At 41.2% G+C, this 27205-nt stretch overlaps 2 protein-coding genes across 5 annotated transcripts in view; both read right to left on the reverse strand.

The window, feature by feature from the left end:
* Positions 1-300: 300 nt before the first annotated feature.
* Positions 301-11351, reverse strand: ikbke (inhibitor of nuclear factor kappa B kinase subunit epsilon). Its single transcript, XM_067587728.1, has 21 exons — positions 10921-11351; positions 10311-10410; positions 9944-10081; positions 9487-9616; positions 9228-9409; positions 7316-7476; positions 7016-7126; positions 6728-6907; positions 5386-5582; positions 4522-4580; positions 4333-4424; positions 4083-4184; positions 3760-3817; positions 3453-3565; positions 3291-3367; positions 3147-3186; positions 2948-3049; positions 1346-1442; positions 993-1084; positions 814-885; positions 301-725 (listed from the first exon to the last, which is right to left on the reverse strand). Exons 2-21 carry the CDS (start codon positions 10407-10409, stop codon positions 659-661), a joined length of 2169 nt encoding a protein of 722 aa, XP_067443829.1. The 5' UTR covers position 10410; positions 10921-11351; the 3' UTR covers positions 301-658.
* A 1630-nt stretch (positions 11352-12981) lies between these two features.
* srgap2 (SLIT-ROBO Rho GTPase activating protein 2) overlaps positions 12982-27205 on the reverse strand; it is a 53704-nt gene continuing 39480 nt past the window's right edge. For 3 of the 4 annotated variants that reach the window (XM_067587725.1, XM_067587724.1, XM_067587727.1), the window contains 19 exons: positions 26696-26911; positions 26180-26308; positions 24974-25195; positions 24776-24877; positions 24406-24603; positions 24170-24254; positions 23579-23606; positions 23278-23308; positions 22461-22521; positions 22159-22236; positions 21908-22042; positions 21693-21798; positions 19757-19981; positions 18738-18817; positions 18157-18355; positions 16896-17033; positions 16384-16627; positions 16177-16287; positions 12982-16084 (listed from right to left, as the gene is read on the reverse strand). In XM_067587725.1, the coding sequence (XP_067443826.1) occupies positions 15524-16084; positions 16177-16287; positions 16384-16627; positions 16896-17033; positions 18157-18355; positions 18738-18817; positions 19757-19981; positions 21693-21798; positions 21908-22042; positions 22159-22236; positions 22461-22521; positions 23278-23308; positions 23579-23606; positions 24170-24254; positions 24406-24603; positions 24776-24877; positions 24974-25195; positions 26180-26308; positions 26696-26911 (2949 nt within the window). In that variant the 3' untranslated portion in view covers positions 12982-15523. The remainder of the gene's footprint in view (positions 16085-16176; positions 16288-16383; positions 16628-16895; positions 17034-18156; positions 18356-18737; positions 18818-19756; positions 19982-21692; positions 21799-21907; positions 22043-22158; positions 22237-22460; positions 22522-23277; positions 23309-23578; positions 23607-24169; positions 24255-24405; positions 24604-24775; positions 24878-24973; positions 25196-26179; positions 26309-26695; positions 26912-27205) is intronic. The other variant, XM_067587726.1, reaches the window with a different exon arrangement.

The following is a 27205-nucleotide window of genomic DNA, read 5'->3' on the forward strand; positions in this document are numbered from 1 at the left end:
AAACAGAGGCAAAATGCAACTTCAAAGCAACAGCGCGGTGTGCTTGGAGATGCTGGAAGTCACTGATTTAATCAATCACAATGATATGCCTGAAGTAAGAAATTAAATCATGTGAAACCATTTGAATGATCAACAAAAAGCCCTTCCTTTAACAAACACACAGACAGACGCACAGACAGTAACATACAGAGTTTATCTTGTTAAATGTAAAGGTTTGCCAGATTCTGCAGTGCTACGTCTACGGGACAAAGAGGAAACACAGCCAAACCCCCCCCCCCCCCAAAAAAATACTCAAGCAGCTGACTTTGCATTCATTTGGCTTTATCCTGAGACTCCATCACTGTGGCAGCCTATTAAAAATACAATAACACTAAAGGCATTAATGAGGTTTGTATTGAACTGCTGTACTCAGTCGTCAACCACGTACACACACACACACACACACAAACACACTGACAGAAAAATCCATCAGTAGCATTTCCTCTTTTTCCATCTTATCTCTAAATTGAGATTTGTCTTCAGTCGCTTCCTTTTCATAAGAAAGACATAAGATCCAGCACAATGTCCATAACTGCTCATGAGTGGCAGTTTAAAAAGATGAGGTGTTTGTCAGAAGGAGTGTATTTGTGAGTTGAGATGCAAAGACGCTGCACTTGTGTCACAGTGTAGAGGGTCTGGCCAAGCTCGGCTCCAGAGCGGCTGCTGCTGAGTTCACTGTTCCCAGACTACAGAACAAAACAAAGAATAACATCATTCTGTATCATCTGTTGACTTATTGACATGTAAAGACAAGAAGTTGGTTATTGAACTGACCTCTCTATAATACTGTTGTTACACTGTAGTTCCCTGACCAAAATTTCCATTTCTTCCTTTAGATGGTGCATCCTAGAACAAAGATAAATGTTATCAGGGCAACTGTCTCTATCTTGCACGCACACATGCACATGCACACGCACACACACACACACACACACACACACACAAAGTCACACCTGGATACCATCTGCTCCTTGTCCCTGGGTGCGATTGCAGGCTGCTGTCCTGCTCTCTTGGACTGCAGAGTGAACAGGTTTCTGTCCAGAGCCTGAGGTGGACATGTTGAGACATTACATCATCACATCACCGAGATGCTATGTGAGTGACATCACTAACATGACCACTGAAAAAAATACACTCACGAATCTATCGGACAAAAAAAAAAATTAAATAAAAAAGATATGTTAGTGGAATGCTAACAAGTGTATATTAAACTGCACGTGATTGTGCATAATGTTACAGTACAATCTTCCACAGACTAAAAAGGCACAGTGACCAGTTTCGACGGGGATAAAAATGAATTGTTTACCTTATTCTGGCGCTGCTCGCTCATCTCCAAGTCTGCCAACAAGCCTACGGAGAAAGAGCTGAAGTCCTGCAGTCTGGTCTGCATCTCCATTAAAACACTGCAAATACAGCAGGGACACTTTTCAGTAAGTCAAAGCTACCGTCTTTACAGTGCCAGTACCTGCTTGATTGGGAAAACAATTCAAAATGGTAAATTGTTAAATTTGTTAATTAAATGTGAACACTGAAATCTGACATGACCAATTATGAATTAGAAAAGGTGTGTTGACAACTAATCTGGATACATTATTAATAGCAATCAAATGAAACTAAATCTTCACCATAACCTTGGACAGTATATGAATTAGTAAGGCTTTAATTATTTGTTTGATTCAAAATTGGGGAATCCAATCATTTGTATCTGTTAAATATAGAGGTTTCTTAAAATTGGTGGAAAAAAGTTTAAAAAGGAATTACAATATATTTGGAAATTTGAGAAATAATGTATTTAGTGTTGATCATACTTACCAGGTCATATATGATATTAAAATTTAAAATATACACAATGTACATATATTTCCATGTACATTATCCACAGATCAATATGATGAAATAGTCTATTGTCTAGCTGATCAAAATTGAAAGGAAAGGCAAGATTTAGAAAGTAAAGTGTAACCAGATGTACAATCTCAATGTCACTGGGTAAACAAATGTGAAGTGAGATTAATGAAACAGACTACCAACTTAATCTGTTTTGAGAGGGACTGCTGAATAGCAATGTCCTACTGTCCTGTGTTAATCTTCTTCATGTAAGCCTCCATCATCTGTATGTGAATGGCTGTCGAACCAAACAAACAGTTATCTAACACAGGCGAAGTGACTCTGGTCCAAAGTTTACATGGTTTCTGGAGATCAAGGGCCCTTTCACACCGATCTTGTTTAGTCCAGACTTTAAAACTTTTCAGTTTGATCAGAACCAAAATTACAGGTGTGAAACCTCCCTCACACCATGGTCTGGACCAAACTGCACCGTGGTTCGGTTCATTTCTAGCGTGAAAACATTTTTTGGATGGTTCAGACTTTTGGACTAATTACAGGAAGTTCCGGCAGAGTATCGTCAGAAGTGGAAAAAGAAAAAATGAACCGCGGCAGCACATGGGGAGAGGAAGAGATCAAGTTATGAAAAGTAAACTTTCCAGGTATTTTTGGAGAGGATGAGAGAGAGAGGATATGACCGGACAGGAGAGCAATGCCACCTGAAGATAAAGTAGTGCCATAAAAATATTATTATAGTGGCAACTAAATGAATCTGTTCTTTCATTTTTCTACATTAATTCAAATGGTGATAGAAGGCTACCTGCCGAATTGACATTACATCTACATCACATGCACGCCCACCTACAAAACCAACAATGTCAAGTATAGGGGAAAGCAGCCCACGTAGGTGATGATAACAGGATGTAGGTATGTCTTGTAAACTTCTTTAGTGCGCTTGCATAATTGCCATGTGAAACCTAACCAAACAGGATCAAATGTATACAATGTAACAAAAACATGAACCTTGGTTTGGACTTTCAGGTGTGAAAAGGCCTTAAAAAAATCTGAGTTGAGAGCCTGCTCTGACCTGCTCCATGTCCTTGTTGAGGCCAAAAGCTCTTTGTATCTCTGCACACAGTCCTCTCTGAAGAGAGACTTCACTCGCTTAATGTGGGATGACAGGTGGATTCTGGGAAGGAAGAGTGACAAGCAGATTACAGGAGCTCAGAAGAACATCCTTTACTGGCTGGGTGAGCAGGACAGCAGCTGCGTGGACACATACTCACTTCTCAAACTTATGAATTTGCTCATCATTATAAGCCAGCTCTGAGGTGAAAATAAGAAATGAGTTAATGTCGGTAATGTAAACATGACAATGCACAAACAGAGCAATAAATATATAGTATATTAAACAAGAGAAGCACACATACTGCCGGTGAGTCTGTCTTTACGGTAGTGCTGATGAATTGCTGTTATCTTCTGGAGCAGCATCTCCATCTTCTGACAGCTGTAGGAGACAAGAGGTCAAACTTCAAACATCACAAACCAATGAGCCTAACCTGAAGCTGTGATTCCCTGCTTTCCTGGAGTACCTTTTGTCATTGGCCAGGGTCTCTGCTAGTTTGGCCTGTTCTATGTGCAGGTGATCCAGCCGGTTCTGAAACTCTTGGATGCCAGCAGTGTATATAGGCAGGTGCTCGTGGACCTGCAGGGACAATTGCCACAGACTCTGATACCAAATAAAACTTACTAACGATGACCAGTAAACTGATCTTCATGTGTTAAATGTGCAGTGCCCCTTTAAGGAGCTATGGGATACAAATGTGAAAAAAGCAACATCCAAAGCCCCTGTCCCACCATAAGCAGGTTTCTGTGATGCGGCTCCATGACGACACTCACCTGCTGCAGCTTGTGACTGTTATCAGCTGAACCTGGGTTTTCTGAAGGATAATGTTCTCTAAGAAACAAAAAGATATAACAGATTTGGAAGGAGAAAGGGAAAAAAACAGGAGGAAGTTATAGGGTTGGATTATGACAATACCAGAAATGTCAGAGACGTTTTTGTCAACAAATCTCAACAGATCTCAGAATCTATATTCATATAACAAAACCAAGTTTTAATGTTGACCAATTCAGTCTGTTGAGCCTCAAACAGAAACTATAGCAAGTGTGACATAAAAGATTCCCTTTATTAGCTTCAAAATGTGTGTAGATAAACTCACAGCATGTGAATCCTGTGTTCTGTGCTGAGACAGGACTGCAGTCTAATGGTGATCATTGCAATACTATGCATGGCCTCTCCGCACTCCCTGCGCAGCCTCATCCTGAGGAACGATACGAGCGTGAAAGAGGGAAACATGGAGGAGAAACGGAGGGAAGAAGAGTTTGACAAGAGTCATTACATAACCACTGAGATGCATCATTCAATTCAGTGAAAAAAAAAAAATCCTTCTTTGAGTATGTATGTCTCACATGTAGCTGTAGTATCCATGAAGTAGCTGCTCTCGATGTGTGTGCAGCAACTGTACTATCCTCAGATACTGGTGGACCACTCCCACTATTACCTACAAAGAAAAGGGGATTAAATGAGATAATGATGAGGGGTAGGAGGCTTATGATACATAAAATAAAGAAAAAAAAATAGTGTAACATGGGCACTACCTTGGAGAAGTTGTAGTCTGCTACAACGTCAAACTTGCATGGGATGACAGGAGTCTCTGCTACAGAGGAGAGAAGAAACAAATACCCCAAAAATGAATATTCATGTGTGTGTGTGTGGCTGCACATCAAAGGTTAAATCTGCACATATTCTATATTTTATTGTCATGAAATCCCATAAAAAGACGTACATGAGTCACACCGCTGCACTGGGTGACATGTTCCTTCATTATGATGAACATGGGCACTTTTACGTTTACTTCAAGTCAATCCCACATCATCATCATCATCATCCTGTTGTGGTAAATAATCACTGGAGCACCAAATCAGCTGCTGAAAATAGTCCCCAACAGATGCACTATTTACTATTGTTTGAGTAATGTTTGCTAAAAGCTACAGCGCCCAGCTGTTCAAGTAAATACATTTCAATTTTCTAAAACTGAGAGTATATGTAACCCCTTTTCAAAGACTTGTCTTCAAATATGCTGAAATTAAACAAAGTAAAGACGGGCTATCGAATTGTTGGTTGTGGTATTTTCATGGGATTTGTTGACAGTAATAAAACTATGGAATCATGCCAGCCTTATCCATTTATAATTGCAGCAGACATTATATGAAATATGATTAGTGGTTTTTTTTTAAAATTTTGTCTACATTTGGGATTGCCATAAAAATAAACCTGACTCAATACAACCAGTGGAAAACAGCTGATTCACAAAGATTCTTATTTCTTGTGTAAGTGAGTGAGTTTCTGGAAAACACCTCAGATCATCATATCACAACTCTTTCATATCTCCAAAGGGGAAGCAAAGAATTAAGAAGAGTAAAGCTCCAGAACTCAAAGATGTGTGTGCGTCTTTGTCTTACGTTCTCTGAATGGCAGGCTGGTGTTTGTTTCAAGCCCGTCACTGAGCAGAATAAGGGGCTGGTCAGGTGAAGTGCTCGGGAGGTTGACCACCTTCATACTGCCCTCCAGAGGAAGGTCATGGCCCAGATACAACAGATGTTGCTGCTGCACTCCTATACCAGTCTGAGCCGCCACCTCCTCGAAGAAGACTGACACACTGGGTGGATTGAGAGGAGAGAGAAAGTATTTTTGGCCATTAGACGCCTTTTTAAATTTCTGTTTTTTTAAGATCAGTATCATCAGTATCATCTTGCACTGCTCTGCACAAATTTACTGGTGCATCCACAATGACCAGCGCAGGTGGCTTTTAATTTGAAAATATGTTTGTGGAGATAATCAAAGTGTGATCGCAAAACTTATTCATGTGCAACGATGCATGGAAAGCCGGTGACCAACAAAATAAACACCACTAACTCTGTACTAAAAGAAAAGTAAAACTGAACATGTTTCATTATGTAACGGTTGCAATTAGTTTGTTTTACTACAGTTAATTAATTTTTATTTAATTTTTCTGTTTAAACCTTTCTATGGTTGCATAAACAATTCAACATAAATAATAATTCTACTTCAATGATTATCCAAATAGAGATGTGTGTTTTTAAATAAAAATTGAATTTTAATCTTAATCACCTCAATCAAATTTAACCTAATTATTTACAGCCATGATTCAGCTCACATCCCATCATGTTCCTCAAATGATCAAATACTATATATTTTCTCTATTATTAGTAACTCCATTCTTAGTTGAATGCTTATCTTACATTTGACTGTCAAAGCAGAAAGCATCCTGAACCCTTGGAAAGCAGACTATATATTACCTCTGCATAAAGGGGGTCAGCATTATCAGTTTAATCTGAAACGCCTTAACTTTATTGGATTTGATGAAAAGTCATGTAATTAGTTTGGTTATCTCAGTAATAGATCTAAAGCTGTAGTAGCTAATGGCCATAAGTCCAGTTTTATGAATGTGAACAAAGGTGTATGACAGAGCTTTATTTTAGGGCCTCTTTTATTCACAATTTTTATAAATGAATTAGGAGGAAACCTTAAGGGTAGAACTCATCTGTAAACAGATGACGCTATTCTCTATACAACAGCGCCCTCTGCTGCTCAAATGGCACAAAACATTCATTTTGACTTCTGTGTTGTACAGCAGCAAAAATACAAACCTGCCAGGACACTGCTTCAAGTCTGTTACATGGCATGAAACGCTCACATTTTAAACAGTCCTCTAATCTGTAGACTGCTTTATTGGTGTTTCATCAGAGTAATATGTGTGACAATACGCCTGTGCACACTTACGTGTTGTAATGGTGTATATAGATACTGTGTGCCATGGCCTGTTGCAGAGCAAAGAGGTGAACTGGCTGCCGCTGCAGTATGTCTGTGGTGGCTGTGAAGAACTGATCAAAACCCCAACACCTCTCCTGATCAGCCTCAAGTATACCTGCAAGCACAGGAACCAGCTGCACCCTCAGACCCCTACAGAGAGAGAGAGAGAGAGAGACAGATGTGATTAAGTAAAAATTAACATTATTAAATAATGACTGTGCATAATCATGTTCACACACTCTTTATGAAGTGACATACTGTGAAAGTTGGCAGCTGTGAGGTAGGTGGTAGCTCCACTCTATCGGTCCGTTATCAGCTCGTTGTATTCCAGCTATTGCCCCCATAGGTTTCTCTGTGGTTATCTTGTACCTACACAACAAAACACAGAAGCCAGGATAACGGATAATGGATGGACAGTCAAATTGAATAAACAACAGGCATCAAAACTTTTTTCTCTAAGGGCAGATTCTGAGCACAGTTAAAAAGCGAAGTGGTTCTTTTATTTACACAGAAAAAATGTTAATTAGTCTACTACTGACTGCAAGGTCGTATGCGTACATGGTGGGCTTGTTCCTGCGGGGTCCTCCAAACGGCGCAAAGGGGAGACTCCCAGTAGCAGCGTGGTAAAATGTCACACCAATACTCCACAGGTCTACACTCACTCCATAGGACTTCTGATGAGGCTTACGTAGCACTGCACGCTCATACATGTCTGGGTGCTACATAAATACACACACACACACACACACACACACACACACAGTAAGACACAAGCAAGTCTGCAGAGGTGGATATACAGTCGTTACACCCTCATATGTTAGCAGGTAGCAGATAAGATCTACCCTTGAGTATAATCTAAGTGTCAAATGAAAGCAATGTTTTTCACCACCCTGTATACTTTCCACAGGAACCTCTTTCTTGTTATCAGGGAAGCTCATATTAGAAATGACAGTATGCAGAAATGTAACAGAGAAATGTATAACTGCTTTAATGAATAGGCTTACACATGTCCTACTTTAAGAAAGACTGTAAGTAGGTAAGTATTTATATGTACTACATATACACTTTTATGACATATAATATATTCTTATTGTTTGTTGATGTGTCAAATTGTTCTCTATATGCATCATGTCCATGTTCAGTTATTTGATATCCTCAGAACTAATATGTTCATCATTGGTCCACTAGAGGGCTTCCTAGTGTCGTTAATGCAAATTGCTTTCTAGGTATCAAGATCTGGGCTTTACATGGCTTTTCTCACAAAGTCAGTTCAACACAGTCAAGTTGTCTTTGCTGTGAAACTTTACACTGGTGATCCTTAGCAACACAGGATTTTCAAATCAAGCTGGAGTAGATTCACATGCAATGATAGGGTTCATAACAAACCACCAATCACATGCAACAGATAGAGATTTAGATCCGGATGGAGGATAAGCAATATCTCAGTGAGGAAATAGGGCTTTTATAGTAGTAAAGGTAGCATGATTTAGTAGGTTATAGCTCATAAGCAGAGTATAAAAGGAAGAAACTGAATTAGTAGAAAAAATACAACTATAGTGATGGCACCCTTGACTGTAAAAATGGGCACAGTGGTGAAATGTATTACTAACATACATCTTTTATTATTATTATTGCCAAAAGAGGTTTCCCTGCAGGATAACTGCAGATAGAGAAGGTTAACTAATGTATAATAATTTTATAACTACCCATCATTAGGACACATTGAGCACACTTTTTATTCATGCACTATTATTTAAATTTCTTTTTCATTTGACTTTGATGTCTTTATTTATCTAGGGCATTAGTTGAGGATGAATACACTCTCAGCAACGCCCCCCTCCACCGAAGCAATAAAATAAATATATAAAATATAAAATAAAAAATAAATAATAAACAATAAAAAGACTTTCTGTTCATGAAGTCACCTCATGTTCTTCGAGGCAGCAGTAATAGAATATGAATACAATAGTCTGTGCAAAGGTTGGCTGTAAGCTAACCTGTAGTAATGATGATATAAGAGAACTCTTGGTGCACCATATGGTGGAGACAAATCTCAAAAACACAGCTGCTGAGACATTAAAGTGGTTTATGAAAATCTAATTTCCAACAGTGGGCATCGCTTTTGTTGTTTATCACCTTCACCCTGTGAGTTATGTTTCTGTGTAAGTTGTCAGATTTTTAATTAAATTTGGAGCAAAGTTAAGGGAAATTCTACTAGCAAAGCAGCAAAGGCTTTCAAGATTTTTTTTTTTTTTTACATCCTTTTCATGAATAATCTTATAGATTCTTCTTTTATTTTTACTATATTTAGTACATGTTATATTTGGATTAACCCCCCCAAAAAACATATTGAAAGGATTGTGCAGCTTTTGACAGTGATATGCACTCAACTACACTGTCAAAGTCACTTTACTGGAGGAAGTAATTTTTGACTGCACAGTGAAATTTATCAGTGTCCGTGTTTTCTTACCAGATACTCTTCAGTCCCATAGACCGACACAAACTTCTCATCATCCTCCAGCTCTCTTGCTGCTCCAAAGTCAGTCAGCTTATAAACAGATTTGCCGTCCTCCCCGACCTGACGCATGATGTTGCCTGGTTTAATGTCCCGGTGCACGACTCCGTTTTCTCGCAGGTGGTTCATTCCCTGCACTGAAAGAGCAGAGACAGAGGAATAATTCATTTTAGGTATATGAAGTTATTGAACAAAATTAGATACACACACCCACCGACACACTGCAAAACGGTGAGAAACTCTGTTTCACGCAGGCCAAAGGCGTTTTCTGGTTCCTCAAGCAGGCTGAGCAAACTTCCTCCTGAACAATATTCCATCACCAACACCTTCTGTTTAGAGGGAAGCTAGAAACAGAGAGAGGTTAAGAGGTGAGCCGCACTTCCCTATACTGCAAACATATTGGGATATATATATATATATACAGACACACATACATATACACACATGTTTTTTTTTTCAGTTTTTAATTTTTAATTTTGATGGACAGACTAGAGGAACAATAGAAACTAATCTGATCACAGTGTCTAAAAGTGTAAGACCAGGAGCTTAAATGCTATTCCTTGTAGATGTTAAATTATTATGGAATAAAGCTGGAGTCCTGTTTTACACAGTGATAATTACCTCATCTGACTGTGTTTTTCCCTTATCACTCCTTTTCATCGTAACCTTACCTCCTCCACAGTGTACAGCTTGACGATATTGCTGTGGTTGAGCTTCCGCAGCATTTCAAACTCTCTCATCTGGACCTCATGTGGGCGGTGGTAGCTGACTATGTTAAACACCTTGACGGCCACCAGCTCACCTGACCTCTGAACACACACAAAACATACGCACATTTCTATCAGCATTGACGAATCACAGCGTCATGTCAGAATGTCACACAGCACATACATCAGCACTTGAGTCTTATCACACATCCTGGTGTTGCCAGAAAGTAGGCCATCTGAAATTGTGGTGTGGTGGTGTGATGTAGATGAGCTTGGTGTAAAGCAACTTGATATAGTGCATTGTGATGATAAAATCATCCAGTGTGGCTACCTTGTTGCGTGCCTTGTAGACACTGGCAGTCGCCCCCTGACCAAGGACATCCTGTATAGACCAGAGGTAGTTTGTTGTACTGGCTGTAATTCCTGACATACTGGAGAAAAGAGAATAATTAGCACATAGAATTAGAAAAATATTAACAGAAACAGGAAGGAGACAAGTCCTTCTTTTTCTTTGTGTTCTTTTAGAGATAACAATGGACTCAAAGGCAAAGTAGGTAGTTAAACTACTATACATACTTACAACTTTAATTAGGAGGACAAAAATACCATGAAATACAGTGAAAAAAAGATCACAAACTCTGTTTACAATGACTAGACAAACTAAGTCCCCATAGAAATGAACAGTATGCTGTAATGATTTTCTTGAGCCACCATCACATATAAATCTCTTGACTTTCCACTTTAATAACACAACTAGCACATTCTGTTAGTGACTAACTTAACCTATAGCTTATTTAACCTAAGTGCTAGTTAAAGGTTCATTTAACCAGCTGAAATGTTAGCTGTATGTTAGCTTTGCCTGGACAGTAGCTGCAGTTAACAACTAGCAGTGTTTTTATCTAATTTAAGTGACTTTAAATCAGAAAAATTCCCTTACAAACCTTTCTGCTGAGCCTCTACTGGTTACGCAGGCTGCCGCAGCACAACAACCCGGCGTAACAATAAACGTTGGCGTTGTCAGTTACCGCACGAACAGCTCCGTGGATTTACCGTAAGTCTTTAACTTGTCAGAAAAACAAAACACGCCTACATCTGAGACGTCTTCCGCAGTGACAGAAAACGTTGCATATTTGCAGAAAGGCTGCTTTTCTGAACAGGTAAGGCCTGTTGTTGGAAATAATTACTATTTCCTTAAATGTCCTTCTAATGTGGATGAAGAGAGTTCACCAGTTTCTTTACAGGCAGCAGCTCGCAGCGCTGCTGTGCGATGGAGGAAGTGTCGGCTGCATACTGGGCGGAATATATGGCCTTAATTTGGAAGGCGGAAATGCAGCGACATGTGAACTTGAACGTTTCCGTCTGTGCCAAAAGGCAACAACCATGGCTTGAAACTAAAGCCAATGCGGAAATCCCTTATAAAGCAATCAGTGTTGCCAACTATTTTCAGTGGAAAGTAGCTAAAGCCTGCAGGAAAAGTCGCTAGATGATGTCACGTGCCATTTTGCATATCTGTGACGCAATGACGTAATTACACACATACAATATTTTAAAAAATCAAAATAAAATTAAGTTAAATTAAACTAAACTGTCTATAAATACCAATATCATTAGCTATTTTCTTTCAAGCAGCTCCTCAATGTGCATCTACATCTACCTCTAATATTAAAAAACTGTTTTATGCAGGCTGTTGTATCAATTCAGGCTGTTGTATCATGAATAGAAAGATGATCATGCACTGGAATACATCGGACTATTGTCACAATATTTCAGCAAATTTAATGTTACAAATTCAAAAATCCCACCTGTACAATACTATTAAAAACACGGAATGTTATTATAATCGTGGTATTTTCATATATTAAAGGTTCCCTTTACCACTGGCAACTGAAACCACATACTGATGCCTATTTTATAATAGTTTTAGAGGACTGACTGATATATATGACAAGAAAGGCAAAAGGTGCATGTGCAGCTTACACAAAAAATAAGAAATACACTGACTGGACTGTTGACCTTTGGGGGTTGTATTTTTCTCTGAGGCTGTTAAAACCTTATTGCTTTGTCATGCATCTTACAGACAGACTGGAAAACTTATACAGATTCTTATTTAAAATACCACACTGTGAAAATACTCCATTATAAGTAAAAGTCTTGCATTGAAGATATTTCTTAAGTAAAAGTACACTAATAGTAAAATGTAATCTATGTATCTATGTTTTACATAAATTACCTTTCTGTTGTAATGTCATATGTTACTGAATTCTCATTGTTAATGCATTTATGTGAAAGTAGCATTTTACTGTTGAAACTAGTTGAGATGGAGCAAATTTTAACTATTTTATGCACTGCTGGGTAGTTTAATCTATAAATATGCATCATATTTTATAAACTCATATGTTCCGTATGCAATCTGCAAAGTAAGCTTTAGTTACTTGTATTCACTACTAACTAAAGCTGTCAAGTATGTCAAATAAATGTAGTGAAATAAAATGTACAATGTGTCCCTCTGAAATTTGTACTTGTGTAAATGTACTTAGTTACATTCCACTCCTGCAGGCAGCCATACTTTGCTGTGAGATCCACAAGTTAAATGATTTTTCTAACTACTGTGAGTAAAATTCATGTATGTTCACGTATGATTTAGTATTTGTGTGTATTGACTGTCTGGTCTGTTTCTGCAGATACTGTACAGTATGTGTCTAAATGTTTGCCTGCGTGTCCGTTTTTAGTTGGCTGACAGGCTTTACATGTACCTGTACTCTGGTTGTGACCTGAGTTTTGTTTGAGGCTTCTCTTCTGTTTGTACAGCTTGAGTTGTTTTGTCATATATAATAGTGCCTACACTCTTGGTCCCTCACATAGTAATGCTTAAAAGTTTCTGTACTTTGAACAGACTCAAACTCTATCATATCATTTTTATTGACGTTTACATTGATGATTTTCTGAAATTGCAGTGTAATTTTTCTCTTTATTGTCAGAAACATCAAAGAATTCAAGAATCGTTATAGCAAGCAATGTTTATTAAAAAACAGATCTACTACAAGAACTACACATAGAATTATATAAGGCCTATTTGATTAAACTACTATTGCTATTACTGTACAATATTGTACCAAAAAAAGAGTGTACCTCTGTAATGTACAACATTGTATATACAAAGTACATCTGAACACAGGATTCTCCAGTAATACAGAGACAACTATAAATAGATTTGACATTACAGTCTTTTTTTTTAGTTCTGCTGTTTTCAAATGGACACAAAAATGCATATTTAACATTATTCAATTCTGACAAATCATCCCCACACAGTTAGTCCACACGCAAGCCAAGTTGTTCAAGTGCACGATGATTGATTTGAGATCGAAGAGGGTCCCAGTTCCCCCCTTGACGAAACAGGGGGAGCTGGGACAAAACACACCAACCACCCACATGCATGTCTGTATGTGTGTGAGTGCGCGAGTGTTGATAAGGTGAGTTAATCTCTCACCATCAACACACACACACACACACACAGTCACAGTCCCTCCAGTTGTCGAGATGAGGTAAGAGCAACACAAATACACCAGGTAATACACAAACAGTATACAGAAATAAAATAAAAAAACTAAAAAAAAAAAAACATTTACAGTTATAATTCATTACCTGGTAGAGAGCATACAGGAATGCAGTATGTTGTAATTCTGGGAGAGAGGTCGAGGAAGAGGGGAAAAGTGTGATAGAGTCTTAGGACGTCTGGGTAGAAGGAGTTCAATACTTTTTCTAGAATGTGAAATACAACACAAAAGACCCAGTTTACCCTGAATGGCATGTGTCCGCTTTTGAAGTCAGTGTTTTCAAAATTATTCACATATTCCCTAATTCATCATCAGATCTGATTTTTTGAAGGTACATATTAACAAATAATATCAGAAAAAGAAAATAAAAATGGCTCCTGTGGTGTAAGTCCTTGTATTTGGGCTTTATATATGGGTCAAACACAGGGAGTAGTGTATTCCCCTGTGTCTCCTTGTTGTTTTGTGGCATACCCTTATGATGGGTGGGCAGTGGTGGGGTGAGGTGCATACATACTCTACATCCACGCATGCTCCCACAGGCGCACACACCCAGACTGCTACACTATTCCACATTTTACCATAACAGATTCTGACCATTAATAAACAACGGGGAAGAAAAAAAAGTCCATAATAAAAGCACACTTTGCTTAAGAACGCGTCGGATGAGGTGGTTGGTTGTGCTTCTATCTAAAAACACACTCAGGAGGATCCTCAGCTCCATGCTTCCAGTTATCATCATGATTATTAAACATACATACACACCATTAGAATTAAACCCCTTTTACTGTAAAGTCTGAAGTATATAGTTAAAGGAGCAAGCTGTAACTTTTTTTTTTTTTTTTTTTTTTTTGAAGCTGACCTATAGCTGGTATTGCAGATACATAAACTTGATGCAATCAGCCAGCTTGCCATTGTGGCTGCTGTTTATGGCCCCAGCATGCAAGGAAAACCTGAAAGGCGTATTTAGCTGCCACAAAACTCCACACACACACACAGATTTGGAGAGAGTGTGCGTGTGTGTGTACAGTCCAACATTACACATAAAAATGCTGGGTTTCAGTGGTCCCCTACACACAGAGTAGAGCTGCAGGAGAGAAACAGCATAATGCCTCAAACTACCAGCTTTCATTATTTTTATTGCTATATGTGCATTTAAGAATTTCTGTTGGATGTTAGATTTTGGAGAGCACTGCTCCTGTCATACTCCTGTTGTGGTACTAGTTCTGAACAGTAATAATAATTAAAAAAAAAAAAAATCACCAACATATCTAGAGAACACTGGAGGAAGAGATAATATAAAGCTCTTGATCACATGACTTACACTGATATTTGGCCCAGTTTTCTTTCTTCCTTTCATCATCTCAAAAGTCCACCTTTATCTTCACTCTTCTGAAGCAGCAAGTCAGTGTTTCATTTGTACACAGAGTGAGAGCTTAACATTTCACAGTCTATTCTTAGGAATCAAACACTCCCTTCCAGCCCCGGTAGTCATGGGGTCATTAAAAAGGAAAAAAAAAAAAACGAAAACTGTCACGTCTACTATACAAAATCAAACAGTGCTTTTTTTTCCTCACTTAGATCTGTGTGTAAAGGCAAGTAACACTCTTGCACGCCCACTCAAACACAATTTCAAACATCACAAGCTAGTGTATGTAAGCTCCAGGTGCGATAGGTATGTAGGTGTCCATCCTGAGTCCTGTTCCCTTGGTAATGATTTTAAAATCCAGTGATCCCTGGAATCTCTGTGGTGGCAAAGAAAAACAAGTGTCTTTGAAGGGCAGAAAAAAACTGTTGACACTCTAAAGGGAACATGGCGTCTGAGAACTCGCCTGGACACCGTAAGTGAATGCTACACATGAGTAGTGGGTTAGGGGTCTTATGTGAAACAAACAAAGTGCTTCCAGCACCTGGTAGAAGAGCTGTAAGAATCTTAGTTTGTAAGAATCAGTATGGTGGTTCAGATTTGAGCTAGGGTGGTGGTGAGGAGGTCCTAAGCTGGGCAGGATTTGTCATTAGACTGGGGTGGAGGTGGAGGAGGAGGGGTGTGAGGGAGAGAATGTGTGTGGCCCGCAAGTGGAGGAGGAGGTGTAGGGGGCACAGTAGAGGTTGGGGAGCCCATGGCTGGACTGCCACTCCCTCCTCCGCTCTTTGGGAAAACTACCGGCTTGGGCCTCGTAGCTGGGGGGCGCAGCTCTCTAAAGGAAGGGACAGATGAGGAGAGGGAGGAGGAGGACAGAGAAGGAGACGTGGCAGAAGGCAGGGGGCTCCATGGCTGGCTCTTGGCGGGGCGGAAGGAGGAGGGTACGTCGCTAGCCGAGGAGGCGCTCCGCTGAAGTGGGTGGGCGTGTGAGGAGCCCCCCTCACTGTCCCGCAACAGACGGGAGTGGAGTGGACTGGAGGGCTCTGAGGCTCCTCCTCCTCCACCACCACCCACACCTTTCAGCTGCTCCAGTGTGTCCAGGACCACGTCAGGGGTGTGTGTATGTTTTGAGGTGCTCTGTCTCTCCAGCTCCCTGAGCTCACTTAGGGCAGAGCTCATTGCCTCGATATCCTGCAACACAGGAGGCAGACATTAAAGTTAGCATACTTTAGCATACACAAAAATGCAGACAAGGTGGTAAGTAACTGAACTGAGAGCTGTACCTGTGAGCTGTGCTCCACCTGGGCTATGACCTCCGGGTCCAGTGGTCTATGATTGCTGAAGCTCTTGGAGCGTCCTGCTGTAGTCGTCTTGCGTAACTGTGGGCTCTCCACCTAAATGTTCAAAATGACCTTGATTATATTTTCTCCCTAAATCAACTAAATATTCTATTTATTACATTAACTTGTATCTAAAAGATTTCACAGTACCTTGGTCTTGAGTGAGGAGTGGCGAGTGACTGAGTTGAGGATGCTGTGAGCGCTGACGGGTCGTTTGTCTCCAGTTTCTTTCACCAGAGCCCCGCCGACAGGAAGAGAAGCTGTTCTCACCCCTCCTCCCCCTCCTCCTCCTCCTCCACCTCCTCCCCCTCCACTGGCTCCTGGACTTGTACTTTCGCTCTCTGAGCCCCGGAATGTTCTTCGGATGCTCCCAGACTCCGGACGTTTCCTCATCCTGAATGAGAGAAACATTTCAGTAATGTTACATGTTTTGTGTCTAAATGGGTCAGTAAGAAGACAGTCCAGGACAAAAAAGTCTAAAAAAAAAACTACAACAGCAGCAGCAACAAAAACACTAACAAGAAACCAAAATCACAAACTAAAAAACAACTCTTTTGTTTAAGATTTTGGGTTTGGTTTCTTTTTTTGGCTTTTACACTTTTTGGACCCAAACTGATTTTCATATGTGAAAAATCTTATGACTATCTGCATTAGAAACTCACTTGTTCAGGTTAGCCAGGTATATGTCAGCCACATGAGCTCCAGTAGGAGATGCAGCACTGCCTCTAGTGGACACCCTCTCCTCCAGTAGGTCCCTGGAGTCCACATCAGGTTTTGGACTTCCCCGACCCCCATCAGACCTGAAACAATCAAACCTTAGTTTATAAATCATTGCTGTGCTCTATAAAGCCAACAGAGAAGGGACTGACTCACATACTGATGCATTACTTCTGAAAGACAAAGCTGACTGGTGCCATTTCACTTCTGATTAGCAATTATTGTCCAGGCTCTTGACTCATATCCAAACAGGCCACAGTAGAGTGGTCTAAGGAAGCACAAGCAGTAATGGAAGCTATCTTTCTGCAACAGGAAATGAATAATACAAACACTATTTCTGATAAACACTGTTTTACCCAGAAGAAAAGAAACAGAAACTTAAAGCAAAATTCCTGCATTTGTCATCCCTGGTGTTATTCCTGTATTTTTGTCCATTATGACTATGCGTCGAGGTAACTTTTTATTCACCACCTCTATTGTAGAGTAATGGGAGATGCAGTCTCTGTCAAGAATAAGAAAGGTTAGTACAAGGAGCATAAGCCTCCTACAGTTTTACAAAAAACTTAAAAGACAATTTCTGTTGAATCTAAGTATTCCCCTAAAAACCCATGGTGTAATAAACTGAATAGCTGCTGTAGAGCAATAAGAAAACTGGAACAACTGGAGTCTCCCTTTATCTTATAGTGACCTTCAATGGGTCACTATCAGGTCAGGGTGGCCATGTCATTTTAGTATTTCAGTTGGAATACTTGCAAACATAAACCATCCTCTTGCATTTGTTACTACCTCTCTAGTATGCACAAAAGCATAAATAATCCTCACTCTAATGTAAACAAACTACTGCACCCATATGGATATGGCAGTAAAAGTTGACCAGGAAGTTGATCTGCTGTCATTTCTAAAATGGCTATGGGGATTTCCAGAGGAACTTTGGGGTTTTTTTCCCCTAGTCATATTAATAAACAAATGTTTGAGATAAGTTCTGTTTTATTGTAGGTCCTTTGCCCTCTTGGACATCATTCTTGTCGATGCCATTTCCAGAAACTCAACAAAAGGGCCAGTGAGGAAAATATTATCATCATCAATATTCATATTAGAAAAAAATAAGAGACTAAAACCCAGGCAAACACTGGAATTTCCCTTCAAATGTTTTTCTGTTGCTTATGCAGATATTTGATCAAGATAAGCCATTGGAACACATCTTACATGTCTTGGACCACGATATACTGGTGTGGCACCAGTCCATCCACTCCGTTGTGTCGTCCCTCCCACCAGTCATCAGAAGCTCGGTGGAACAGAAGCAGGGAGGCACCCTTCTTGAATGATAGCTCCCGACTGGTGCGGCCAGAGTAGTCGAACCGAGCGATGGCTTCAATCGGGTCGGACTCTGAAACAGCCAAGGAGCCTGAGATTCAGAGAATGGTGGACAGACACAGGAAGTGACAGAGAAACAGAGGGGCGGCAACAAATAAGAGAGAAAAAGAAGGTGGTGGAGGAGAGGGGAAGCCAGATTAGTGCATAGCTGGTTAGTGCTGCTGTATTTGGTGACAGCACAAATGTTAAAAAACGGCTGAGCAGTAACAAAGCAGCATAAATAACAAGTTACAGGTAGCAGAATGTGAGCTGGTTTAAAAGGTTAAAGCCACAGTAACTGGTGAGAAAAGCAGGGTGAGATCTCATAAACTGGTGACAGACGGAAACTGGCTTCATCAAGTTAATTATGTATATGCAGTACATTTACTGTATTTACGTATATGTGTTTGTGCACGTGTGTGTGTGTTATGCACCATCTTCGCTGTTGTGGCTGACAGACACAGTGTCAGGTGCCGGTTCTTCCACAAGGGGGGGCTCACAGTGTGGACTGTCACTACAGTAGACACAGAGGGCAGATGGGGTTAAAAAGACAGAACTACAAGAGTCTTAGACTGACAACATGTGTTGATGACTCACAGCCTGAGCTCATATTCCTCAATTCAGTCACATAGGCTCATATGTACCACACCACCGCTAAACGCTGAGATCATGACCATCTTACAAACTTGTACAGTCCTTGACATAACAGTTTGAAAATGTAGCTGAGAGCACTGCAAGATCTAGAGATGAGTTTGGGTGTATCCAGGTTCATAGCCAGGATTTTATTTATGTTCTTGTTCTGTAAATTTTTGGTCCCAAAATGAAGATCTAAATGCTGTTTCAAAGCCTTCTCTACACTGCCAGGAATACAAGTGGAATAAATAGTGAATCCATCATGTCGCGATTTATTAATTTATTTTGTTGGCTTTAAGTAGTCTTTTTTTGCAGTATATTACTGGAATCAGTCAAATAAACACCCACCATGTGCATTTTTTTTTTTTTTAAAGTTGTAGAATGTAAACTCCTCTGTGGTAGCTATGGTTCTGAGTGCAACAAAGCCAAGCCAAGTCAGTGTGATGATATTTTTCTGTCTTCACTTTCCACAGCAGAGACTGAGAGCTTCGCCTCTTGTGTGGCTTACAGTCTTAACAACTACTCTGACTGGCAGTAATCATAATAACTGGTGCCGAGGCTTGTCGTTACAATAAAATTGAAAGTTGGCCCTTGAATGCGTTGTGGTGTGTGCTGTGCTCTCACAGGCTGATGTGGTCAGGCGGTACTTTAATCTCCTGTGTGAGGGAGGGTAAGCTGATCCTCGTGGCCCCCTGGCCCTGAGCAAGGCAGACAAGCTGAACCCCCAATCAATCCACGGCAGCCTCTAAATCAACCACCTGCCCGCCCTTTTTCTGGCCTCCTCGTCATCTCTGAGCCCCTTCTCTTCCCAAGCACTCACCAGAAGTCATCACCAGCTCCAGGGATGCTGTAGATGGGGCCCTGCAGGTCCTGCTGTCCAGGGAAGATGGTGTCGTGGTGGATGATGATGGTTTTAATGAGCTCGTTGACGTGGGCCTGGCAAGAGACCTGGTCGTGGCCCTCAGGGACAGACATCAGGGTGGGACCGAAACAGATGGCAAGGTTGTAGGGGTCCATCATGTTTTCCTCGCTGTACTGAGACAGGCTGGGGAGGAAGGGAAAGAAGAGTCATCTAGAGGGCATTATATCATCCATCTCTCTTAAAGATACACTAAACTGACTATGCACACAAACAACCATGAAATGTCATTTTTATCCTGCATTATCTGCAAATGCATAACTGTATGTGTCGGATTGCTTGAGGTCCAACAGTAAACTTCTAAGCAAGCATTAATACATCACTTCATTTGTGAGCTGTGGGGATGGAGAGACTCTGATGATGTGTGTGCGTGAGTGTTTCGGTGTGTGAGATGACGCAGGAGCATTGGGTTGACTGTAAATCACTTCACCAAAAGACGAAGCTCCTCTTCTGTCTCCACATGAGCTGTCTGGGACCACTTGGTTTACCCATGAGTCTCAAGTTTCAGGTCTCCCACATCCCATTTTCTTTTTTGTCTTTTGCTCCTTTTTGCTATGTAACTTTAATTAAAAGGCTTCGTTGTGGATTTTAGGGAGGGTCAGACAGCGTGGAACGTGTGTCTATAGTCAACCAATACTGCACCACACAACGTACACATGCAGAAAAAAGTGTTTTCGGATATTACTTTTGGATTAAAACCATCGCCCTGGATTAGTATGACTCAAGCCCTCCTATGGCTCCTAATGTACCCCCTGCTGTCAGAGTAGGGGGTGTCTCTATTTGAATTGCCTCCCCTGATGCTTATGCAAATACTCCCTCATGCACCAATGCTTTTTTGTGGAGTTTGTCGTCATCTTTTCAGAGAGCTTGGGTTTGTAGCTGATGCAAGCCCGTGCAGCTCATTGAGACACTATATGGGATGTTGGGCTAGATAAATAAACTTGACTAGAAGTGCGAAACTGAATCATTTCTCAGAGAAGAAGGCTTTCAGCTCCTTAAGGAATGACATGGTAGAAATACTCCCATTGGGGTTCTTCTTTGACTTTTCACAAAGGCGAAAGGATGTTTACATTTGGTGTATGAGAAGGCCAAATGAAGGCTTTTAACCACATCCTGGTGTTTATGAGACTATTTTTGTATTTATTTAACTGTGTGTGGGGCAATCATGACAGATAGGAAGAGCATGACGGCAGTTCTTAGCTGCTGAAAGGCGGCTTATCAAGCAGTTATTTTTATACATTGATTGAAGTTTCAGATTTTGTGCTCTTCACATGAAATTATGCATCATCTTGTATCAATCTTGGGCACAGGCAGTTTTAGAATGGCAGTCCTGCCAGAAACACCAGATTTGAAAAGTTCACACCATAATTTGTTTCCTAAAACTGCGTCAAAATGGTGTTGGTTGAATTCTGTGGTTGGTGTTAAGAACATAGTCTCATGTTTCTCTGTTGCAATGTTACTTTCCATCTCTCCGTTTTTCTAAGCTTCATGAATCATTCACTCCTGTTAAGCACCTATGCTATCACCATTTCTGAAATTTGTCACATGAAAATTGGCATATCTTGTCACTAAAGAACCTGCAGTTCAACAACCGTTATTTACCTATTTTGAATTTTATGCCTCGCCCTCAGGCCTGAGGATATTCTGAAACTCAAATATGTCATATGTCATGTTTTTTTTTTTTTCAGTCAGTCCAGGAAATACATGACTTATATAATAGCACTGCCTTGATTCAAGAACCATCTATAACCATTTTTTTTGGACACAACAACTACATATTGTTGATTACTTGCCCACTTTTCTTCTATTGTCTTTGTTAATGTGTCTTGCTACTCACTGGTTGAGGAAGGCGAACAGGTATCTCATGATAATGAGGGTTTTGCTTGGCAGAGACTGCAGAACTTTCTTAATGTGGACTGCTCGCTCCTGGAGGCTCTCCATCGCTGGAAAATAACACAGCCATGACACCCAGGGGATTACTCACACAATAAAACACATAAAAACACACACACACACAAATACACAAAGAGACAAAAAGGATGTGACACTTACACACACAGGATATGAGGTCATGGAAGACTTCCTTAGGGAAAAGGGCGTGGTCCAGTCCTCTAAAGTAGAGCTTGAGGACACCAGCAATCGAGTCCATGTCGTGGTCATTCTGGTCCCCTGCCAGCGGGTCCTCACCTACATCCGGACAAGAAGACGGTGGGGTGGGAGACGGAGGTCAAGATGGAAAAGAAAATAAAGAACTGGACATTCTGTTTAAAATGCTCATGTTTCCTGCCGGATTACAGTCTTACCTCTCTCAAATGCATTCTTGATGTCATTGACTTCCACCTGAGAGCCTGATACTCTGAAGATGCCCTCATGCTGCAGACCTGCACAGACATAAACACACATGATAGTTTTAATGAAAACCCCTTATTCATTCTCAGTATTATATAGTTTAATTGTATTTTGGTAGTTTCAAGTTAAGAAGTCCTGGTGAAATTCCAAATTTAATTTTATCCAGAACCAATCACACATGATACAACAATGTAACCAATCAGCGCACAGTAAAGGCTGCTGCTAAACCTATCACTTCACTGGAGAATTTCCTCACCATGGCGACTGATGAAGCGAATGCAGCTCTCGACCATCAGAGGAATGGCTTCACCTGATTCCTAAAATAGGGGGAGAGGAATTACTCCCGATAGAGGAAGACGGACAAAAGAGCTGTGTGGAAATACAGCACAGCACACTTCATGTCAGGAGAATTGTCGCACATACATCTGCACACGCACATGCATCGGTGCACACATTTAGGAAGAGTGGGTATCAGACATGGGGGAGAGAGGGTGGGTGTAGCTGTTGCTAGGAGACGGTGCTTTTCCCTTTTTCCCTTTGTTTGTTTGGGGGTTTCCAGAAATGTATCAGAGGTGAGGCTGTAAAATTTATGCTGGATGACAAATGTACACATTGATAATGTGAATCTCACTGTGGTTTTGATATGTTAAAAATCTGATTTGAAATCAATTGATGAATTGATTTCTCTGCAAAGTGAAAGTTGATAGCCACGACACAAGCCACCCACAAGGGGGGGCCACAAACATGAGATTCCCCAATGGAGCAGTTGCTTTTGATCATTATTGTGTTATTTCATATTGCATGAGAATGTACCAACAGATTGTACTGACTCTACTCTCGATGTAGATGTATATATGTGTGTATTTGATTATATTAATCTGAATTATGTGATAATAATGAAAGTGCTATCAACATCTACCAGAGGTGCCCATACATCCTGTGGGCGGAGGATACTGCGTGAAAACATGTGGCTCGAGTTAAAAACAAAGCTGCAGTGTCTCTGACTGTAAATCTTACAGCCACTCAGAAACAAACACAAACACACATGCACACACACTCATGACAGATATTACCTGCTTCCGTACTGTCGAGTTTCTCCGGCCACTACACAGAGGGAGAGAGGGGAGAGAAAGGAACGGCACTCTATCATTATGTCTCCAGAGAAAGTCTATTTATACACAGAACTCTGGTAACGCTCTATTTGTACACACAGACACATATGCACATGTGTTGAGAATATCTATAAACAGTGACAGGGAAAATAATACCCCTGGCTGCCAAGAAATCAGGCTTAAACACTGCTATGGTATATGTGTGTGAGAGAGAGCGAGTGTACTCGTGTGTGAGCCTACTTCCTTCCTTCACCACACCTACCTGGCAAGGCAACAGTCAGTCTTCTGACCTAAAGGAGGGAGAAACAGGAAGAGGGGGAGGGGAGAGAGGGTATGACAGTAAAGAGGGAGACAGAGATAAACAGTTATAGTACAAGCATGACACATGAGAGGACAACTTCAGGTGGACAGAAACAAGGAAACAAACTTCCCACTTAAAGTAGACACACACACACGATCTAAGGAAAGATTTTCCTATGAGGTTGTGGAAATGTGGATGCGTTCGGCCCTGAGGAACACCCCCCCCTCACACTTAAACACACAGCTGCATCCACATATGGTTACTGTCACTGTGACCTAGCCCTCCACACACACACACACAGCTAGTGACTATTAGATATATTAAACTCATTCTGCTTCCCTGCGTGGGTCCTGATGCGCCCCTCTACACCACTCATCTTTCAGATCTGGTCCCTATTCGCCTCTGGTCATCAGACCTTTCCTGAATCCACCTCCCTACAACTGGAGGGGGGGGGCTAATAACACATACACGAACGCACACACACACACACACAGACAGGATACAAGGACGATGTCTGAAAGGTATGAAGGACACTCTTGCAGTCCCACTCACTCTCTCCTAGGGTCTTCTGTATGAGGTCATGCTTGGCCTCCAGCTTGGTGATCAGGTTCCTGCCTTCCAGAAACTCCTTCAGCTTCTGCAACACACAAAGACAGACACCAGAGTCACAACGTGTGCAGATTATGCTCATATATAACTGCAGTAAGCCATACAGCTCTGTCACTTCAATCTGCCTTGGTCCCAATATTGCTCCAAAGTAATTATCTATGACCATAACTGGCACTGACCGTGAAGTAAAACTGCTCCGTCTCCTGCTGATTGGCCCGTCGCTTGGCAAGGCTGGGCTTGCTGAGATAGGATTCGCTGAAAGTTGACTTGACCGACTCCATGCTGTTGCTGTGGTGGAAGCACTCCGAGACGTCGTAGTCCTCCACCGTCACCATGTCTTGGATGGTGGACAGAGTGGCCTCCATAGTTTTCTTCACCTGATGGGCAGTAGAGAAGATGAGATAAGATGTACAACAAAGCTGTGGTTAACAGATCAGTGAATGGATAGAATGAAATATGAAGCTGAATGATTACGACAGAAGACAGATGACAGTTGTAATGGGTAGGAGATGAGTACAAAAATTAGAAGAAACAAAAAAGATATCTCACTTCTTCATTCTCAATCTTGAGTGTGGAGAGGCGGGACAGCAGCTGCTGACACCTCTGGAGCAGCTCACCTTCCAGTGGCTGTTGTGCACACATTACTCCCATCTATACATACACAGAACAATCATTAACATATTAAAATACTGATATTTAAAAATGTCCTCGCGCTGACACACACAAACACAAACAATGGCACTGTACCTGGTCTCCCATGTGGGACTGGAAGTCAAAGCGAGCTGGGGGGCAGAAGACATTGTTGTAGGTCTCCATCAGTTTCTGTTTGTCCCCATTGGGCTCCAGACTCTCAGCTGCTCCCTCCAGTGTCTCCAGACCAGTGTGTTTAGATGTCTCTACATTCTGTTCTGCAGATAAGTAGGTCCGCAGGGCGCGATGTAGGCTGGCATGGTAGCCAAGGTCACAGCACTGCACACACACACACACAAAAACATAAATAAATACATGCAGTCTGTAAGCATTGTTTTTGTAAGAAACTTAAGTGGAAAGAAATCATGTCAGAGTGATGCCCCTCATGTTTTGTCTCCCTGTGTTGACGTGTACTTTTAGTGCTACTAAAATGAGCTTAGTCAGTCGCGTTCACACTCTTTCACAACCACCAGTGTCTAGACTCCATCGGGGGGGATATTCCTGTACGGCTCATGGCATGACTACCCCCATATGACGATGATGTCATAATGGGGTCTAATGGCTGAAGATTCCTCACATATGTTTTCAAATTGTACACACTATATCAAAATATGCACACTATGAAAATGGGAATCTCTGTTCATCAGTTCTATTTATCTATCTATCTATTTTACTTCGCACCCTGTCAGGCACTGTCACCAGCACATACTCATTTTGTCAGACTGGTCTAAAGCAAAATTGTCTCAATTTTCTTTTATAAAAAACTACAATAGACAAGATTAATAACACAAGAAACTAATATTTGTAGTTAATACCATCGACAATTTATTAGAGCACCGTTTACTCAAGCAGTGTGTCAGTGCCATCAATCAGTGTGACAGAATGAACACTTCCTGTTGACTGGTCCATCAGTCAGCAGGCAGTGAAGTGTTATTATCCCGCAGGGAATGAACTCCGTGTTATCGAGATGTTTTGGCCACTTGCAGTCTACAGGGGGCCACAACATCACTCTAATCACAGGAGTGTTTGGAGGGGGAAAAAAAGACTAAGAAGAGAAAACATGGAGAGAGGATGTCCAGTCTGCTGCCTTCATTAAGAGCACTGAAGATAATGTGAAGAGACTGACCGAGGGGCCACCACTGGGTAGAACGCAGGGACACTGGGATACACACTCACACAACTACTGTATATACCCACACACAGGCACACAATCTGTCCACATATGTATGCTCCCACAGCATAACAGGATGTGTTTATACTCACGTCAATGATGTCTGAGAGGTCATGGATGTAATATTTGAAGACACAGCTGTTGGTGGCCTCAAGAGCAAGCAGGTACTCGTTTCTTGCCTTGATGGCCTTCAGCTTGTTCTCTGTGTACTTGGCTTGTCTCTGATTGGAGAGAGAGATATAGAAGAAACAGAGAGATTGCAAAAGAGACAGTGGAAAGAAATCAGGAGAAAAGCAAAGAAGAAGGGTAATGACAGGTAGAGAAAGGGGAAGGAAGGGAGAGGGATAATAGGTGTTAGAGTGAAACGCCTCAGTATTGATTGTGGATAATAAGATGTGGGGAACCGTGTTGCTGTGACAGGCCCCAGCTGTAGTAGACAAGGTTAGCAATAAGCCAGGCGTGCACTCATAAATCATTCATGAGACAGACACACACACACACACATCATAAGTCAGAGTGACAACAGGTGGAGCACTCTGAAACAGTCTTTCTCTCTCTGCTCGTTGCCCTCCATCTTCCCTCCCCCCACCTGCGCCGACCCTGCTCACCTTCTCCTTCATCTTCTCGATTTTTTTGACACTGGAGCGTCGGACGGGTTTCTCGTCGCTCTTGATGCTGGCCAGGGTGTCGGGCGAGCGCGGCGTCTGCCGGTCATCTTGTCGGCTGGAGCGTCCCATCTGCTTCTCCTCCTGCTTCTCTGCCTCCTTCAGCTTGGACTCGGCATTGATGCTGTCAGTGTTGTACATGTGGTACGTCTTCATCACCTGGGAACAAGATTTGCAGGAAAACATGAATGTTAGTTTTTTTCCCCCCCACTGTGTCTCTTCCTTTCCTGAGTTCTGGCTCTGGATCAAAAGTGTCATTATGCTAGTCAGCATCATGAAAAGAATGGAGTACTGCAGCACAATACGCAGACAGTTTTTTTGAGGTTTTTTTGGCAATCCCAAATATTGCAGGGAATGAGTCACACACAAGCAGCCTCCTCTACTGTACAAGACTGCTGTGCATGGACATGGGGGTACGACTTTAACATGAAGAGTTAAACACACATGAAACAA

This window comes from Thunnus thynnus, chromosome 4, assembly GCF_963924715.1.
Source record: "Thunnus thynnus chromosome 4, fThuThy2.1, whole genome shotgun sequence".
Taxonomy (NCBI): Eukaryota; Metazoa; Chordata; class Actinopteri; order Scombriformes; family Scombridae; genus Thunnus; species Thunnus thynnus.

What these genes read in the sequence shown, in the direction of transcription:
- ikbke (XM_067587728.1), bottom strand. Translation starts at nt 10,409, where the DNA reads ATGTCAGGAATTACAGCCAGTACAACAAACTACCTCTGGTCTATACAG. An exon ending in CGCAGGAACAAGCCCACCAT is followed by an intron (nt 7,127 to 7,315) that starts GTACGCATACGA and finishes TTTGTTGTGTAG; the next exon opens with GTACAAGATAACCACAGAGA. An exon ending in TATATACACCATTACAACAC is followed by an intron (nt 5,583 to 6,727) that starts GTAAGTGTGCAC and finishes CAATCCACCCAG; the next exon opens with TGTGTCAGTCTTCTTCGAGG.